The 18,996-nt window shown below is 32.0% G+C and overlaps 1 protein-coding gene across 13 annotated transcripts in view; it reads right to left on the bottom strand.

Annotated features, from left to right (window-relative positions):
* Positions 1–236: 236 nt before the first annotated feature.
* Positions 237–18,996, bottom strand: part of LOC127720107 (uncharacterized) — a 36,795-nt gene continuing 18,035 nt past the window's right edge. For 2 of the 13 annotated variants that reach the window (XM_052226518.1, XM_052226519.1), the window contains exons 8-10: positions 11,320–11,365; positions 10,044–10,365; positions 4,791–6,760 (exon numbers count right to left, since the gene is read on the bottom strand). In XM_052226518.1, the coding sequence (XP_052082478.1) occupies positions 6,644–6,760; positions 10,044–10,365; positions 11,320–11,365 (485 nt within the window). In that variant the 3' untranslated portion in view covers positions 4,791–6,643. Of the gene's footprint in view, positions 2,144–4,325; positions 4,419–4,790; positions 10,366–11,319; positions 11,366–12,633; positions 12,723–13,590; positions 18,307–18,996 lie in introns of those variants that run through there. The other 11 variants (XR_007990625.1, XR_007990623.1, XM_052226523.1 and 8 more) reach the window with 11 other exon arrangements.

The raw sequence follows: 18,996 nt of genomic DNA, 5'->3' as shown, positions 1-18,996 counted from the left end.
TTTAGTATTGACGACGAAGATATAGAGATAACTTGTGTACGCTTAGACCATGATTTTTCTTTTGTTAATATTTGAGTTTTTTTTTCTTTCATAGACATCATAGAGATTGGGATTTGTAATTGTGGAAAGCTGATTAAGGTTGCCTAACTTTGTAGGTCTAAAGCTTATCCAAAATATCAAAATGCCCTCCCTTTACAAAAGTATATTCAAAATATATAAAAGGAAAACTACCCTCAGAAACTTCCAACTTTGTAATATTGTCTATAAGATTTAAAGATCTTGCTCGCTGTTTTGTAGGAGCTACATATTTTTGGTGTTCGTCATCACATTGATCATGAATTTCAAAGTCCTTATAAATTGAATCAGTTCTATGAATGTGTTTCAAGAAGTCTATTTGTTTTCTGGTCATGAGATCTGGGATGGATTCGTCTTCTATAATTACAGGTCACCGTCAAAATCTGATTTTTATGACTTTATTATTTGCTCTCCTTTTTTGGTTTGTCATAGAACTGGAAAACTCAGCTTTATCTTTAATATTATTGTAAGGTTTAACGCGACATTTTTGCTTTGATGGTTTTACTGTTCGATCAATGTTTGATATTCTAGAATAAACTTGCTTCTCATTGCTTTTCTTATCGATCAGTCTTCGATTTTGTAGGGTCCAATATTTGTTTGCTCCAGATTCGCATTTTTGATTTTACTGTTTCTATCTATCACATCAGTAGATGAGTCTATACATTCATATAGTCGACAATGTCTCTCGTGGTCTGTTGGCCTTGTTGATACTGAACTATCATTTTAGCGATTTTTATAGTTTTTAGATTTTACGTCTATTTTATCTTTTATTGAATAATAAAGCTCGTTTCAAATTCTACTGTGCATGTTGTCAGAACTTTCAATTCTTTGCTTTCGTCTAAACATCTGTTTTTGTCTCTGAAAACTTCATCATATTGATTATACTGTTTAAGGATGTACTCTTCTGATGTTTCAGTCTCGGTAAAATCTCGTTCTGGAATTTTTTCCAAAGCATGTGATACAAGTGGAACATATTAATAAATTTAAAAAAAGTATTATAATCAAACTAAACTCTGTGAAAAAAATGTGTTTTTACAATCAGTAGTTTTTGAGTAATAAAATGTTCAAATTTTATAACCAATCCGGTCAGTGTCATCAGCCAAAATGTTGAGAAAATGGGTGTAGAGTATAAAGAAATGATTTTACCAAAACATGCACATCCCATATCAATTTTTTTTTCCAATCATTTATAACAAAGAAGTTGAAATAATATGCTTTTTGATTTAAAAAAAAAAGGGAAAAATCACAAATTGACAAAATTGACAGCAAGGTCAACTTGTCACGTTAAAGCAACAAATGTTTATAAAACTTTCTAATACTAACACCAACCTATAGTTTTTTTAAGTTAAATTTATTCAGATTGGTCCACTTCATATTTAGTGAAAGTATGAAAAAAATGTTAATTGTAAAAATTAAAGAAAAATGGGAAAATCATTAAAAATGGGTACTTTCAAATGGCCGTAGCAAAAAAAGAAGTGCACCACCATATGATTTTTTTCTTCATTAGTTACTTTCTTACAGTCATATGAACCAAAAAATCAAGTTAAGAAAAACAATTTAATTCTAGAAATTTTTGGATACTCTGAGGTGTATAGCCTTAACCTGATGTTTGTTGCTGTTAGTACGCCCTTGTTTGTCTCCGGGTATCGGCAAACGTATAATTTTACTATTTATTGCACATTTATCTTCTTTATTTCTTGTTTGTGGAAAAGAACAGTCTTCCTTGTCATGATGTCTTTCAATGCTATTTAATCTGAGATCACTATATGTAATTTGCACATCATTATCATCCATTGTTTGCTGAACTGTATCTTAAGGAAGAGTATTGTCATATGTAGGTTATTGTTGTATAGCAGAAATTTGATTTAGTTCACTTATTTCACTAAGGCTATCATTCAAAGTTTTTACACTCATACTGTTGTGATGCTTAGTACTACTTCTTTCACTGTTTATGTCGGAATTACCCTTACTTTCAAAATATGTCTGTTCCATTTCATCGTAGATCTCTTGCTTCTTGTTTATCTTTGTTGTTTTTCGTAAAAATGACAAGTATTTCTAATTTTGTATGCTGAAAAATAATATACATTGCTATCATATAATTCAATGCAATATGGTTTAAAAAAGTTTCGTCGTTATATTTATAATCCTCTAATTTAAAACTACACTTTCAATGAAACGAAAGTTGATATTTCAACTTGTTTCATTTCTTTATTATTGCAAGAAATCTGGGAGATCTATTTATGATATTTGAGCTTCAAAAAACTACGGCTGCCTTAATTTATCCCCGCACATCTTGATGAGTCTGTCCCAACTGAGGACCCTCACAGTGCTTTTCTTATGTCATATCGTAATGTTTTTGTTTATTTTTGTTTTTGACTTATTGGTATGTCTTAGACAGTTTCTGATCAATTTATTCAGATTTACTTACATAGGGCGGTGTAGATCTTGACATATTGTATAAAGATACCGGTTCATTATAGATTAAAGATTATACTTACCTATATATATCGTTTGTATTTTTGTGTTGTAGGGTTTCTGTCTAACAGTTTATGTTTGGGTCCATTTCGTGGCTTCCATTTCAGCCATGTTGGTTTCATTTAAAACAGAGACGATTGGGAATTCAAATAATAAACGTTTTAGTGTCAATGTAAAAACTACAGTATAAAAAGTATACTCACATTGTCAAAAAATATCAAATTAATTTGTTCTGGCTACGAAACAAAAGAAAAGTTCGACAATCTTCGTTTTTCAGTTCGAACAAACAAATTGTAAATTTTCCGGTTATGAACGTTTATTGCATAGTTTACAACAATTAGACCTTTTTAATATGTGTGTGTTTTTTTCTCAATATATTGATGCTGTATTTCTTAAGAAATAAAAGCTTCTTCAAAAATTTCATAGAATTTGTTTTGACAAAGTAAATAATGTCTAACAAGCTTTCATGCCAGACTGATGAACTTTAACCTTAGACTGTATCTAAAAGTTTATCCGAAAATACGGCAAATGAAAACAAAAAACAAAATTTCAACATTTTCCTCTGGAAATTGTCTTTTGGTAATCAAAAATGTTTTGTCCAATTTCATGAAATTCCTCGAAGGTTTAAATAAAGGCAACAGTATTATACCGCTATTCGAAATTCTAAAATCGATTGAGAAAAATCAAATCCGGGTAACAAACTAAAACTGAGGGAAACACATCAAATATAAAAGGAGAACAACGACACAACAGAAACTCAACACTAAAATGCAACACACACAGAAACGAACTATAATATAACAATGGCCATTTTCCTGACTTGGTACAGGACATTTTAAGAAAAAAATGGTGGGTTGAACCTGGTTTTGTGGCTAGCCAACCTCGCACTTTTATGGCAATGTTAAATATAATACTAAAATGACACCATAACATGACAGGAATGCAGTACAAATAAATGCAAGAACATTTGGGACAGAGAATTACGCAAATAAACAATACAATATAGTACATATCGACAACGAAACAACAGAAACACGAAATGAACAAAACACAAACGACAATGCAACAGACACAGAAACAAACTATACGATAACAATTGCCATTTTCCTGACTTGGTACAGGACATTTTTAAAAAAAAAAAATGGTGGGTTGAACCTGGTTTTGTGGCTAGCCAAACCTCCCGCTTTTATGGCAATGTTAAATATAACATTAAAATGCCAAGATTACATGACAGGACTACAATACAAATAAATGGGAGAACATACAGTTATTGATTTCTAACAAAACTCAATCCACAGACTGAACCAAAAAATTGGCGCCACCGACCCCGAAGGCAGAATGTAGGATCGCTATGTCTCGCTTCTGCTTCTGCTTCTCGTTTCTGCGACATGAATATTGCACCCTTTAAACACATATTTTAAGAACTTCTAGCATTTTTACATGTATGTTTAAGATGCTAACCAACTCTTTATTTCTTTTTTAATATATGTATATTTTTGCATAAAATTATGTTCCTTTTTATGTAATTGATTTTTAGTCTTCAGGTTTTATAAACTCTATTTATAAGCCATCATTTTACCATATATCATTTGGTAACCAGTTCCAAAATTATATTGTCAGAACCTCAAGATACTAAGACGTGGCCCTTAAACAGTATTGGAATGAGGGCATATTGATAGACTTTTTAAAGAAAAAAGCCAGTTATTAAAAAAGTTGGTAAAAGATTTGATATCTTAGCATTATAAATTCACTAACTCTAAACAACGTATACCTACGTGAACAATGTATAATACCATTAACAATTTTCTAATGCCTTTTAAATAACAGTAACATCGCGAGAATAACAATTATCACAACCGAGTATGGCGCTGTAACAGAACAAATAATCTCAATTGGAATTCGATTTGATTAATTGCAAAAAAACTCCCCCAATTTTGCTTTAAAAAACATAAAATTAATTGCACAACATACAAATTTTAGCAAAAACGACGTATTCTTTTTCTATAAAAATATACAGTTCCTGATAAATAAACTCATCATGGATACCAGGATTGAAATTTTGTACCAGGCGCGCGTTTTGTCTTCAAATGATTCATCAGTAACGCTCAAACCAAATAAAATGCTCCGCAGGGCGCAGCTTGATACGACCGCAGAGGTCGAACCCTGAACAGTTGGGGCAAGTATGGACACAACATTCAAGTTTGATACAGCTTTGCATTTGGATTGTGATTAAATATTTGACACAGCATAGGTTTCTGACACAGAATAAATGTGGTCTAAGAACTTAAAAATTTTAAATTGGACATTCACCTATTATGGTCCAATATCCAAAATCTAAATACATGGTTAGATTCAGCATATCAAAGAACCCCAAGAATTCAATTTTTGATGAAATCAAACAAAGTTTAATTTTGGACCCTTTTGACCTCAATGTGGACAAAGTTGATAACGGGGCCCAAAAATCAAAAAACTAAATACATGGTTAGATTCAGCATATCAAAGAACCCCATATATTCAATTTTTGTTGAAATCAAACAAAGTTTAATTTTGGACCCCGATTTGGACCAACTTCAAAACTGGGCCCATAATCAAAAATCTAAATACATTTTTAGATTCAGCATATTAAAGAACCCTAAGAATTCAATTTTTGTTAAAATCAAACTAAAATTTAATTTTGGACCCTTTGGACCTTAATGTAGACCAATTTGAAAACGGAACCAAAAATTAAGAATCTAAATACATGGTTAGATTCGGCATATCAAAGAACCCAAATAATTCAATTTTTGATGAAATCAAACAAAGTTTAATTTTGGACCCTTTGGACCTCAAGGTGGACCAATTTAAAAACGGGGCCCAAAATCCAAAAACTAAATACACGGTTAGATTCAGCATATTAAAGAACCCCAAGAATTCAAGAATAAAACCCCATTGAAATTGGTCAAGAAATAAGCAATTTATACGAAGTATCTTCTTTTGCACAATACTGTGCAATTAAATATTTCTTGCTATTGCGCAATACTGTACAATTGACAATTTCTTGCTTTTGCGCAATATTGTGCTATTGGATATTTCTTGCTATTGCGCAATACTGTGCAATTGAAGATTTTTTGCTATTGCGCAATACTGTGCAATTGAAGATTTCTTGCTATTGTGCAATACTGTGCAATTGAAAATTTCTTGCTATTGCACAATACTTATTATATAATAATTTACACATCCTGTTTGGTGTGTATCTCCTACCATATCATTATTATTTGCTTTTAAATATAAATCAGAAATAACCAACTTAAAATGGAAAATTTTAAAAGAAAAAAAAAAGGGAAAAAAAAAAAAATCCCCCCCCCCAATTTTTTGAACCCCCTTATGATTCATCACCCCAAACTCAATCCCAGCCTTCCCTTTGTGGAATGGTACCTTGCAGTACAATTTCAGAGAGATCCATACACTTGAACACAAGTTATTGTCTGGAAACTAGAAAAATGTGTTTTTTGGCCCCAAATTCCTAAACGTTTAGGGCAATTACCCCCAAACTCAAACCCAGCTTTCCCTTTGTGATATGGAACCTTGTAGTACAATTTCAGAAAGATCCATACACTTACACACAAGTTATTGTTCTGAAACTAGAAAAATGCTTGTTTTTTGCCCCTTTTTTGCCCCTAATTCCTAAAATATTGAGGCAATTACCCCCATCATCAATCCCAGCCTTCCCTTTGTGGTATGGTACCTTGCAGTACAATTTCAGAGAGATCCATACACTTGAACACACAAGTTATTGTCTGGAAACTAGAAAAATGCTTATTTTTGGCCCCTTTTTGGCCCCCAATTCCTAAACGTTTCGGCAATTACCCCCCAAACTCAATTCCAGCTTTCCCTTTGTGATATGGAACCTTGTAGTACAATTTCAGAAAGATCCATATACTTACACACAAGTTATTGTCATGAAACTAGAAAAATGCTTGTTTTTTGCCCCTTTTTTTGCCCCTTATTCCTAAAATTTTGAGGCAATTACCCCCAAAATCAAAACCCAGCATTCTTTTTGTGATATGGAACCTTGTGGTACAATGTCAGAGAGATCCATACACTAACACACAAGTTATGTCTGGAAGTTACAAAAATGCTTATTTTTGGCCCCTTTTTGGCCCCTAATTCCTTTACTGTTGGTACCATAACTTCCAAAATCAATCCCAACCTTCCTTTTGTGGTATTGAACCTTGTGGTAAAATTTCATAGAGATCCATTCACTTAAACTAAAGTTAGAGTGCGAAAACCAATGTGTCTTCGGACGACGCCGGACGACGCCAGACGACGACGACGACGCCAACGTCATGCCAATATACGACCACAAAATTTTTTTTGCGGTCGTATAAAAATAAAGTTTTTGGCAAATTTCCAATGAAGTTCATTAAACTAAAGTTATTGGCAAATTTCCAATGGAATTTATTAATAATAAAGTTTTTGGCAAATTTCCAACATACATAATTTAAAAGCAGTTTAGGTGAGATAAACAAAAAAGCTCCATCAGCAACATTCCATATTGGCAAATTTCCAATGAAGTTCATTAAACTAAAGTACTTGGCAAATTTCCAATGGAATTTATTAATAATAAAGTTTTTGGCAAATTTCCAATATACATAATTTAAAAGCAGTTTAGGTGAGATATTCAAATGAGTTTCAATTACCAACCTTACACTGCCTTTTAAATTATGTTTTGTACTTAAGTAATTGTCCATTAACCTGGAAACCCTTTTCCCCCCTTTTTTGCACCTTATTCCTTAACGGTTTGAGCCATAACTCCCAAAGACAATTCTTACCATCCCTTTGTGGTATTCCAATATCCAAAATCTAAATCCATGGTTAGATTCAGCATATCAAAGAACCCCAAGAATTCAATTTTTGATGAAATCAAATAAAGTTCAATTTTGGACCCTTTAAATCTCAATGTGAACCAATTTGATAAACGGGCCCAAATATCAAAAATCTAAATATATGGTTAGATTCAGCATATCGAAGAACCCCTTATATTCAATTTTTGTTGAAATCAAACAAAGTTTAATTTTGGACCCCGATTTGGACCAACTTGAATACTGGGCCCATAATAAAAAAAACTAAGTACATGTTTAGATTCAGCATATCAAAGAACCCCAAGAATTCAATTTTTGTTAAAATCAAACTAAGTTTAATTTTGGACCCTTTGGACCTTAATGTAGACCAATTTGAAAACAGGACCAAAAATTAAGAATCTAAATACACGGTTAGATTAGGCAATTACCCCCAAAATCAATCCCAGCCTTCCCTTTGTGGTATGGTACCTTGCAGTACAATTTCAGAGAGATCCATACACTTGAACACAAGTTATTGTCTGGAAACTAGAAAAATGCTTATTTTTGGACCCTTTTTAGCCCCTTATTCCTAAACGTTTTGGGCAATTACACCCAAACTCAATTCCAGCTTTCCCTTTGTGATATGGAACCTTGTAGTACAATTTCAGAAAGATCCATACACTTACACACAAGTTATTGTCATGAAACTGGAAAAATGCTTGTTTTTTGCCCCTTTTTTTGGCCCCTAATTCCTAATATTTTGAGGCAATTACCCCCAAAATCAATCCCAGCATTTCCTGTGTGATATGGATACTTGTGGTACAATTTCACAGAGATCCATACACTTGAACACAAGTTATTGTCTGGAAACTAGAATAAAATGCTCCGCAGGGCGCAGCTTGATACGACCGCAGAGGTCAAACCCTGAACAGTTGGGGCAAGTATGGACACAACATTCAAGCTTGATACAGCTCTACATTTGGATTGTGATTAAATATTTGACACAGCATAGCTTTCTGACACAGAATGAATGTGGTCTAAGAACTTAAAAATTTTAAATTGGACATTCACCTATTATGGTCCAATATCCAAAATCTAAATACATGGTTAGATCCAGCATATCAAAGAACCCCAAGAATTCAATTTTTGATGAAATCAAACAGAGTTTAATTTTGGACCCTTTTGACCTCAATGTGGACAAAGTTGATAACGGGGCCCAAAAATCTAAATACATGGTTAGATTCAGCATATCAAAGAACCCCATATATTCAATTTTTGTTGAAATCAAACAAAGTTTAATTTTGGACCCCGATTTGGACCAACTTGAAAACTGGGCCCATAATCAAAAATCTAAATACATGTTTAGATTCAGCATATCAAAGAACACTAAAAATTCAATTTTTGTTAAAATCAAACTAAGTTTAATTTTGGATCCTTTGGACCTTAATGTAGACCAATTTGAAAACGGAACCAAAAATTAAGAATCTAAATACACGGTTAGATTCGGCATATCAAAGAACCCCAATAATTCAATTTTTGATGAAATCAAAACAAAGTTAAATTTTGGACCCTTTGGACCTCAATGTGGACCAATTTAAAAACGGGGCCCAAAATCCAAAAACTTAATACACGGTTATATTCAGCATATTAAAGAACCCCAAGAATTCAAGAATAAAACCCCATTGAAATTGATCAAAAAAATAAGCAATTTATAAGAAGTATCTTCTTTTGCACAATACTGTGCAATTGAATATTTCTTGCTATTGCGCAATACTGTACAATTGACAATTTCTTGCTATTGCGCAATATTGTGCTATTGGATATTTCTTGCTATTGCGCAATACTGTGCAATTGAAGATTTCTTGCTATTGCGCAATACTGTGCAATTGAAGATTTCTTGCTATTGTGCAATACTGTGCAATTGAAAATTTCTTGCTATTGCACAATACTTATTATATAAAAATTTACACATCCTGTTTGGTGTGTATCTCCTACCATATCATTATTATTTGCTTTTAAATATAAATCAGAAATAACCAACTTAAAACGGAAAATTTTAAAAGAAAAAAAAAGGAAAAAAAGAAAAAAAAAGAAAAAAAAAAATCCCCCCCCCCCCCCAAAATTTTTTGAACCCCCTTATGATTCATCACCCCCAAACTCAATCCCAGCCTTCCCTTTGTGGTATGGTACCTTGCAGTACAATTTCAGAGAGATCCATACACTTGAACACAAGTTATTGTCTTGAAACTAGAAAAATGCTTATTTTTGGCCCCTTTTTGGCCCCCAATTCCTAAACGTTTCAGGCAATTACCCCCGAACTCAATTCCAGCTTATCCTTTGTGATATGAAACCTTGTAGTACAATTTCAGAAATATCCAAACACTTACACACAAGTTATTGTCATGAAACTAGAAAAATGCTTGTTTTTTGCCCCTTTTTTTGCCCCTAATTCCTAAAATTTTGAGGCAATTACCCCCAAAATCAATTACAGCCTTCCCTTTGTGATATGGAACCTTGTGGTACAATGTCAGAGAGATCCATACACTTACACACAAGTTATGGTCTGAAAGTTACAAAATGCTTATTTTTGGCCCCTTTTTGGCCCCTAATTCCTTAACTGTTGGTACCATAACCCTCAAAATCAATCCCAACCTTCCTGTCGTGGTATTGAACCTTATGGTAAAATTTCATGGAGATCCATTCACTTAAACTAAAGTTAGAGTGCGAAAACCAATGTGTCTTCGGACGACGCCGGACGACGCCAGACGACGACGACGACGACGACGACGACGACGACGACGACGACGCCAACGTCATACCAATATACGACCAAAAAAATTTTAATTTTTGCGGTCGTATAAAAAGTAAAAAAGGCCAAATAAAGTACACTGCGTTCGTCATTTTGTTGTTGATGTTACTCGCAGTTTCTTTTCCAAATTCAAATTCTGATACAATATCATCAATGTAGCGATAAATTTTCACTTCTGTAACCGTACTGTGAACAACAAATTTATTTATTTTGTAAAAAATATTTCCGTACTCTTTACAACAAAATTATTATATTTAAATTTAAATGTGTACGTTATTTCATTTAACGCCATTTTGTCCTAGGTTAGAGTTGTCTTTTTGACATTGTTTTGCATCTTTTTTATTAATATTGTATTTATGTTGTGTCAAAGATCAAATTTATTTTTATAGTGTATGTTTTCTTGGTCTAATTTATATGTCTTTTTGATCGAGTTAAGCCATTTCAATTGATATTTTATAGTGTGTCTTTTTGTGTTGTTATGTTACATACTGTTTCAGATTGGGTGGAAGGTTGGCGCCTGTTAAAACGTTTAAACCCGCTGCGTTTGTATGCACCTGTCCTAAGTCAGGAGCCTGTTGTTCAGTAGTCGTCGTTTGTTTATGTGTTTTTTTACTTAGATTAGACCTTTAGTTTTACTGTTTGATTTGTTTTACGCTAGTCATTTTGGGGCCCTTTATAGCTTGCTGTACGGTGTGAGCCAAGGCTCCGTGTTGAAGGCCGTACTTTAACCTATAATTGTTTACTTTTTACACATTGTGACTTGGATGGAGATTTGTCTCATTGGCACTCATACCACATCTTCTTATTGATATTTACATCGCATTAAAATGTCAAATATGACTATTTAAAACAAGCTTATGTAAATCTATCAAGTGTGTCAGATTCAAAATATATACAAATGTTTGTGGTCTTTCATACAGGACATAAAAAGACTAAAAAAAAATAGCAAAGACTGATGGAGTTGTAACGAAAATTAAGACAAAGTTGTTATATCTTATATATTATTTCAAATAAAACGAATTATTTATTCTCGTTATTTGAAAAAAATAAATGCCTAATGCAGTTGAAGAGTTTCATTGTTATAGAGAATCAAAAGAAAAAAAAGTACAATTGAAGCTTTTATTTTTTTACTTCACTTACCTTGATAACACGAATATAGTTTCTGTGTTCTTAGTGTCATTAGCGTCTATAAAAGGAAACGTTGATATCATTGTCGACATAAGCAATAATGATAAACAATATGTTGCCATCATTTTGAAATTTATAATATTTATGAATCAAATAATGAAAAAACTTTTAAAAAAAAAGACGTACAACTTAAAATAAATGATAGTTTTAAGTTGAAGCTACCTAGTAAGTTGGCATCATCCCTATATTAAAGGAACTTTGTATAAAGGCCGTACGGTGGCCTATAATTGCTTTCTTCAACTTCATGTAAACGTGGATATATAGTTGTCTCATTGGCAATCATACCGAATGTCCTCATTTTTATATTGGCATTTTTTAATTTGTATACCTCTCGACAAAAGACAGGAATTTTGTTTTGTCCTTATCTGTAAATATGCCCGTCAAGAAAAGGAATATAAGATTGTCTACTATATTTCTATAATGAGATAGAATGATTGTCACACTCTGAATGTGGTTTATTTTCAGATTTTCATTTTCGTGATCGAAATACAAAGTAGAACTTCAATTGTGAATAAACAGTGTACTGTAAATAATCTCTTCTCATACATTTTTTTATATCTAGAATTATTTTGATATTTAAGTTTTATTCGAATACTGAAGATGTGTACTTTTATTAATATTTCTTTCAAAAATGACAATTAATTGAACCGCTACTTCTCCCCCGGTCCTTCATCATTTCAGCTAAAATGTTTTTTGTTTTATGGTTGTTAAGTCTGTCAATATGTCGTGACCTTTCATTGAATCGTAGGATAGATTCCTTTCGTACCCACAACTTGTAGTGTTCGCAAACACGTCTTCACCGTCTTGAACTTAACCGATCCTTTCTCTTATTTCTAGCTGATGTGTTTAATACGTTTTTTGGTATTAATAGGAACGTTTATATACTGCAAAAATTTATCTTACGGAGCAAACTTTGAATAAATTTTATCATAAACAGGTATTATTGTCCTTTAAAAGATTTGGGTATAACAGTTTACAAGGGCAATTCAATATGAAAATGTACGACAACAGAGACGATGTCACATCATAATTTCTAAGCGATATTGTTTATAAAACCCATAAATTAAGATACAATCCATGTTAACTAATTAATCCTTTGAATAAATTTATTCTAAAAGGTTATCAAATAAACATTGTGGTAAGATTCTTGAATATTGTCTTTATCGGAAGTAACATTCATTGTTTTTTCTTGAACTTAAACATAACTAAATAAGTATTGCTATATATGTATGAAAAAGTATGGTCGTACATCCTGTCGATGCTTACATTTTGACATTACATACGGTCATGTTTTTCTCAGAATATGTATGACGTCGTTACACTACATCCGTTTGATGTGTACTTGGTATTTTAGTCTGGAAGAAGGTGGTTTATTTAATAGTTGAAATTTGCTTTGAATCCGAGGCAACAGTAGTTTACCTATTTTAGTAAATGCAAATGCTCTAACAATCGGTACTATTCGTTCGTTTTTCTTTGTGCTGATCTTATTAGTTAATATTTTACCAGTTAATTTTTTTAGTTATTTCATAATGTAATACTTTTACACCATTGGCAAAGGTTAGGGAAAGTATTGAGCGTATGCAAGCAAGTTTACCACGGCCAAATTCTTTTTTGTCTGTAATTCATGGCTGTCGTTGGTTGCTATCTACAATATTTGTTTTCTCGTTTATTGTTCTAAGCATAAACGAGTCGTTGGTTTTCTCTTTGGGTTTGTTTTCCATTTTGTCATGCCGAGGCTTTTTATATGTTATTCAACGGTATGTTTTTGTTCATTGTTGAAAGCCTTAGTCAATGATCGCCGTGAAAACATGTCACTAGTGAGTCAGACCGATGCCTTGGTAGTTTAAATGCTTGGTATTTGTTTCATTAGCAAACAAGCCTTAGTATACAATGGTAAATTTCGACAAAATTTCTTTTAACCATAAACTAAACTTCAAATCTGGAACAAAAATAGTTAAATTTACATGGGAGGAACTCTTGGGCACTGAACTGATCGAGGGGAATCGATTGAATTACGGCAAAATGTAAGTACATGTATCCTGTGTCTAATATTTCACTATTTATTTGTAGTAAAGGTAATTATATCATCTGTAATCGTCGTGATGCCCTCAATTTAAATTTCAAAGATAGGGCTCGAATCTGACTGGAAGCGTTTTGATCAAATGATGTGATAATTGATGATACTTTTCCAAGTTCAGTTGCTTTAAGAAAATCACACAAAGGTTACATTCTTAAGGATTTATTTAACAAAAACTTCTAACAACCATTATAAAACTATATAAATAGATATTTCACAACATATCAATGTAACCACCCATTAAAGATATTTCCTTCATGCTTAGTAAATTGTATGTAAACATATATTTTTTAAAAATAATATAAAGCACCAATTTCAAAAGACAACAAATATAACGATAGAATAAGAGTATGTAAATGTTGAGATAATGAAATAATGTCAAAATCATATTGAATTATCTATATTTCATTTTTTTTAAGTGTCACTTTTTAAAATCTAATTATGGTTTCTCTGAAAATAAATTAGCTTACAACTATAAACATAAACAAATATGCATGCACCAAAAATCACACACATACAAGTTTCAACTTAAGGACACATTTTAAATAATAGTTGTTTTTCCAACTACATTTTATATTATCCAAGCTTCAAATGATATTGATCTTTATTTCACAAGTTTATTTGATTGACCCTGGCATGCAAAATTTAGAATGTATGCCACATATATATTTGACCTTAAAAGTCGTGAAAGAGCAGTTGTTATTCAATACAAATATGTTGCTTTGCCCTGCAAAAAATCAAAGTGTAAACTTGGTAAACATTTTTGTCCAATTAAGTTTTGAATTAACATTTCTGGACAACAGGAAAAACAAACTGGACTTAACTCTCATATAAAATTGCTACCAGTCCCTACACTTCAAAAATAGTTATGAAGAAATTACCTCTGACTCAAAACTAAAAGCAACGCACCACACTATGTCTAAATAAAACATTTTTTGCACATAAACCAAAATAAAAACATTCAAAACAACAACTCACCATAACCGTTCAAATTAAAAAAAAAAAAATCGTCAAAACTAACAAAATTCAGTGTCTAAAAATAGAAGAGAGCAATTCAATACATTATTTCAAAAAAAAGACAGTTCGCCTACTTCTTTCAACATTAGTAGTTACTCCATGTATTTTTATCAGTTAATAAATTAGTTTACAATGAGGCATTTGAAATTCAATTAATGTTTGAGTCAAAATAATAGATTTGTATTTCTTTGATTACTTTTCACCATTTTACAAGAAAATTGGAACATTGTCATGTTGATATTTTATGTAATTTCATCTGTGTCACTGCATATTTTGACATATTCGTAAAATACAAGTATAAAAGTGTTAACCGAGAATCGGATTTAAACTTTTTTCTTTCAGTAACATTATGATTTGCTGTTAAGTTAGTTTACTTGATTTTGTCAATAATGGACAAATTTCTAAATCATATTCCTTACACTGCGCATTATCAATGTTCTTCAACTTCGTACATTAGTTTAGCCATTTTAATTTGTTTGATTCGAGCGTCACTAATAGGTCTTTTGTCGACAAAATGCGTGTCTGGCGTACAAACAGTTTAATCCTGGTATCAGTAAAATAAATAAAATGACGCGTTGCTGAGAATATGACAGAGCAGACTGTCATAATTTGAAAAACTTCTTCAATCTTTGCTTCGCCTCGGTTGATGATATTTTCTCGGGGTAATAAATATTCTATTTCACCTTCTAAGATTTGTGTTATTTAAAATGTAGGTAAACGCTGCAGATTTTAAGTAAAATGGAATAGTGGTGAGCTAAATTATGAATGGACTTTTTGACAAAACATTATTATGTAGGATATTTGCTCGGTCCACGTAAAACAACTCTGTTATCTTTCAGGGAGTGGATAATGATCTGCTTCAATTTTTTTTCGGGAATGACACAGAATTGAATTTAATCGATACTAAGAAAGTAATGAAATTGTTGACACTTAAAATAATAGTTTTATTTTTAAATAAGAAATACTTGTCTGTCTCCATAACTTGGGTCACTGTATGTCCCCATCCCTACATACAGGCAAGGTGGACATGGGTAAAGGAAAATGGGAAAGAGGGGGCGGGAAGCGGTAGTCAGGAGGCGGGAACTGGAGTCAGAGGGGGGTGGTAAAATAAAGGGGCATAACTCTAGAACGGTAAAAGTGACTCCACCAAAATTCAAACTTGATCTGTGTTTTGTAGTAATAAGCATTGTGTATAAGAGTCATTTCATTTTGTTGAGGCAAACTAAAGATAGAACGGAAACGAAAAATGTAAAGGGCATTACTCTAGAACGGTAAAAGTGACGCCACTCAAATTCAAACTTGATCTGTGTTTTGTGGTGATAAGCATCATGTATAAGTTTCATAACATTTGGTTGAGGCTAACTTAAGTTAGAGAACGGAAACGAAAAATTCAGCATTTTTTTCATTTGTAAAGGTCATAACTCTAGAACAGTAATAATGACGCCACCAAAATTCATACTTGATTTGTACTTTGTAGTAATAAGCATTGTGTATAACATTTGGTGGGGCAAATTTAAGTTAGAGAACGGAAATGAAAAATTCAGCAATTTTTCCTTTTGTAAAGGAGAATAACTATAGAACGGTAAATGTGACGCCACTCAAATTCAAACTTGATCTGTGTTTTGTAGAAATAAGCATTGTGTATAAGTTTTATAACATTTGGTTGAGGCAAACTAAAGTTAGAGAACGAAAACCAATTTTGGGACGTACGGACGGACGGACAAGGGTAAAACTTAATGCCCCCTCCGCAAAGGCGGGGGCATAAAAAAGGGATATTCTGGGAAACGTTTTGACTGATTTCCATCTAAGAGTGAGGGGAAGGGCAGTGGAAGTAGGGGGAGGGATTTTGGGAAGCGGGGGTAGTTAGATTGGGAGTAGGGAAGTGGGAATCAGGGACCCCCTGTCCAACACCTCATACAGGTATACTTCTTTCTGTATTTCTTCCAGACAAGGCATGGTAAACTACCTGTATCGAGCTGTTACTTATTTTATTTACAAAATAAAGTAAAAAGTACCATTTAAGCAGAATAAGTTACTATATCTCTCCATTTTTCGACATATTTTGATCCAAATCATCAAAACATAATATCAATAATACTGTCTTGAGATGATAAATATATTCAACACCTTAGACATTAAATAAGTAAAAAATCACAGCTGTAAACTTTCTTATATTCCGTTATATAAATCAATTACGTACCTTGTGTGTATTTATTTACAAAAATAGTTCTGTCAAACATTAAAACAATGGAAAATATTAAGCTATTTGATATAAACATAACAGACGCTATCAAATATAGCTCTTTTGAAATGTGTTCTGCAATTAACTAATAATAAGATGAACAATGCTTCACACAGATGAGTGTGAATTTTATCCTAATTTTGCTTTAACTTGGCCTTTTGGTTCATTTGTATTTTTTAAATCGATTTACGAGATTTGAACATCGGTAAACTACAATCGCCTTAATTGTTCATGAAAAGGAGACCTTCAACACTGAATATACCTCTAATTTGTCATAATTCACGTACTCCATAAATAGTACAAATTAAATTGCATAGTTTTCAGTGTTAATACATTTTATCTCAGGAAATCCCCAAGTGAAACATTTCGGCCATTATGCGACAACAAATGCAAATATTTCAGTAAAAAAATATTTTTGTCGAGTAGTTGGTTCTGTTGTTTACACTTGAATCAATGATTATTTAAAGTGAAAACAAAAAAGAACTAGAGTTTGGTGTGTAATATACAATATACATGTAACTAATATTGGATTCCTAGAATTAAGTTTTATATCATTTGAACTATCGTTATGACTAATGTTTGTCTTTCCTTCTTTTTCTTTTTTCATCAATTTGACCATTGTGATTTTTGCTTACTTCATTTTTTTTAAAGTTTATGCATTTAGAGACTCTACTTATTGCAAAGCGTGAAAATAATAATTTTGGTTTGAAAATAGTGAATCAATGATACATTTAACCATAAAATAACATTAGCTAAGACATAGTCATTTCAGTTTCTTTATAATCAAAACGTTTTAAAGAATTAATTTGTGTGGTAATTCTGTTTTCCTTTTCATGTATGTTTAACTGGTTTTAACATGCAAAATCAGCGGTTGCGAGCATGTCAAATTTAATTTAAAACACTCATTAAACCTGTGTACGAACATTTTATTTTCTTTACCTTTTGTTATTTTTATAATTCACGCTAACCCTTCTAAAAAAATTGACAGTAAAATTAGTTTGAGAAATAAAGTCAATGCAACAACCTATATAAATAAGAAGACAAAAAATGCCCTTATACATGACAATAGTAACATCGATGGTATTCGTTTTTGTGTCAATCTAGAAAAGTCTCCTAGAAAAAAAGGAATCGTCTGGATTTTCCACATTATAGATACCTCTTCGTTAATGATATTTGTCTCTTAAATAGGTACAAACTTACGAAATTACTATCTTTTTTCGTGTAACATTACTGCGTTTAAAATATTCCTCTTTTAAATAGTATGTAAATGGTTCTAACGGTGTGTTACTTCCTTGCTTCCAACAAATATAGTCTGTTTATAATAATCTACTAAATAATGTGAAGATCTATGTTCTAGTCTTTTTATTTTTCATATTTCTTTTCGAATACCTCTTTCGTCCTTTTCTTCCTCTCTTCTGTTTTTTATTTCTATTTTTTTTTATTCCTTTGCCAATTATGGGTAAACGCTTGATTTTTCTCAACGTTCTTTGTAATTGTGTAGTCAAAGTCTTCACGTTTTGTAATTCTGTTATTTGCTGTTCTAACTTCGTTACTCTACTTCGTAAGAAAACGAATTCTTTGTATGTTAAAGTAATATTTTTACCTGCAAGCATAAATGCACATAAAGAATTACATTGAAGAATGCACAATTTTGCAACAATGTATCACTTCACAGACAAACATAAATTGATTATTGTATTTTCTAATCAGCTAGAAACCAAAAACACAATATATCCAAACATCGACGATTAATGGTTGATATACAACAAACCACCAAAACGGACACAAGCTCAGACTTCCTGTGATTCGGTAGGATAGCTGAATAGGTTATATAACTCATATTCCATGCTGGAAACATTTTATGTCGATGGCAATGAAGTATAATAGCAAGAAATAATATACCACAAACCAAATAAATTACAAGTGTTTTACACTTTTCCGTCGGTGTGTGGTATATCATATATTGTTATTATTCTTCGTTGCAATCGTTTCCACGTGCCAACAACCACAATAAGTAAATATATACTTATATGGCGAAAAATCAAAAGTCGCAGACGGACAATCATACCATTACAAAGACAAATAAACTGCTTCGCTGAGCGCAGCTGGATACGCCCGCAGAGGTCTAACCCTGAACAGTTGGGGCAAAAATGGACACAATATTCAAGCTTGATACAGGTCTGAATTTGGATTGTAATTATATATTTGACATACATCTATTATAGGTTTCTGAATAAATGTAGTCAAAGATCTTGAAGTTGGTTATATGAATTGAATTTATATTCAATTAAAG

The sequence above is a fragment of the Mytilus californianus genome, unplaced genomic scaffold (genome assembly GCF_021869535.1).
Source record: "Mytilus californianus isolate M0D057914Y unplaced genomic scaffold, xbMytCali1.0.p SCAF_11, whole genome shotgun sequence".
Lineage (NCBI taxonomy): Eukaryota > Metazoa > Mollusca > Bivalvia > Mytilida > Mytilidae > Mytilus > Mytilus californianus.
Note: the sequence above shows the minus strand (reverse complement) of the source record. Positions and strands in the feature narration are given on the sequence as shown.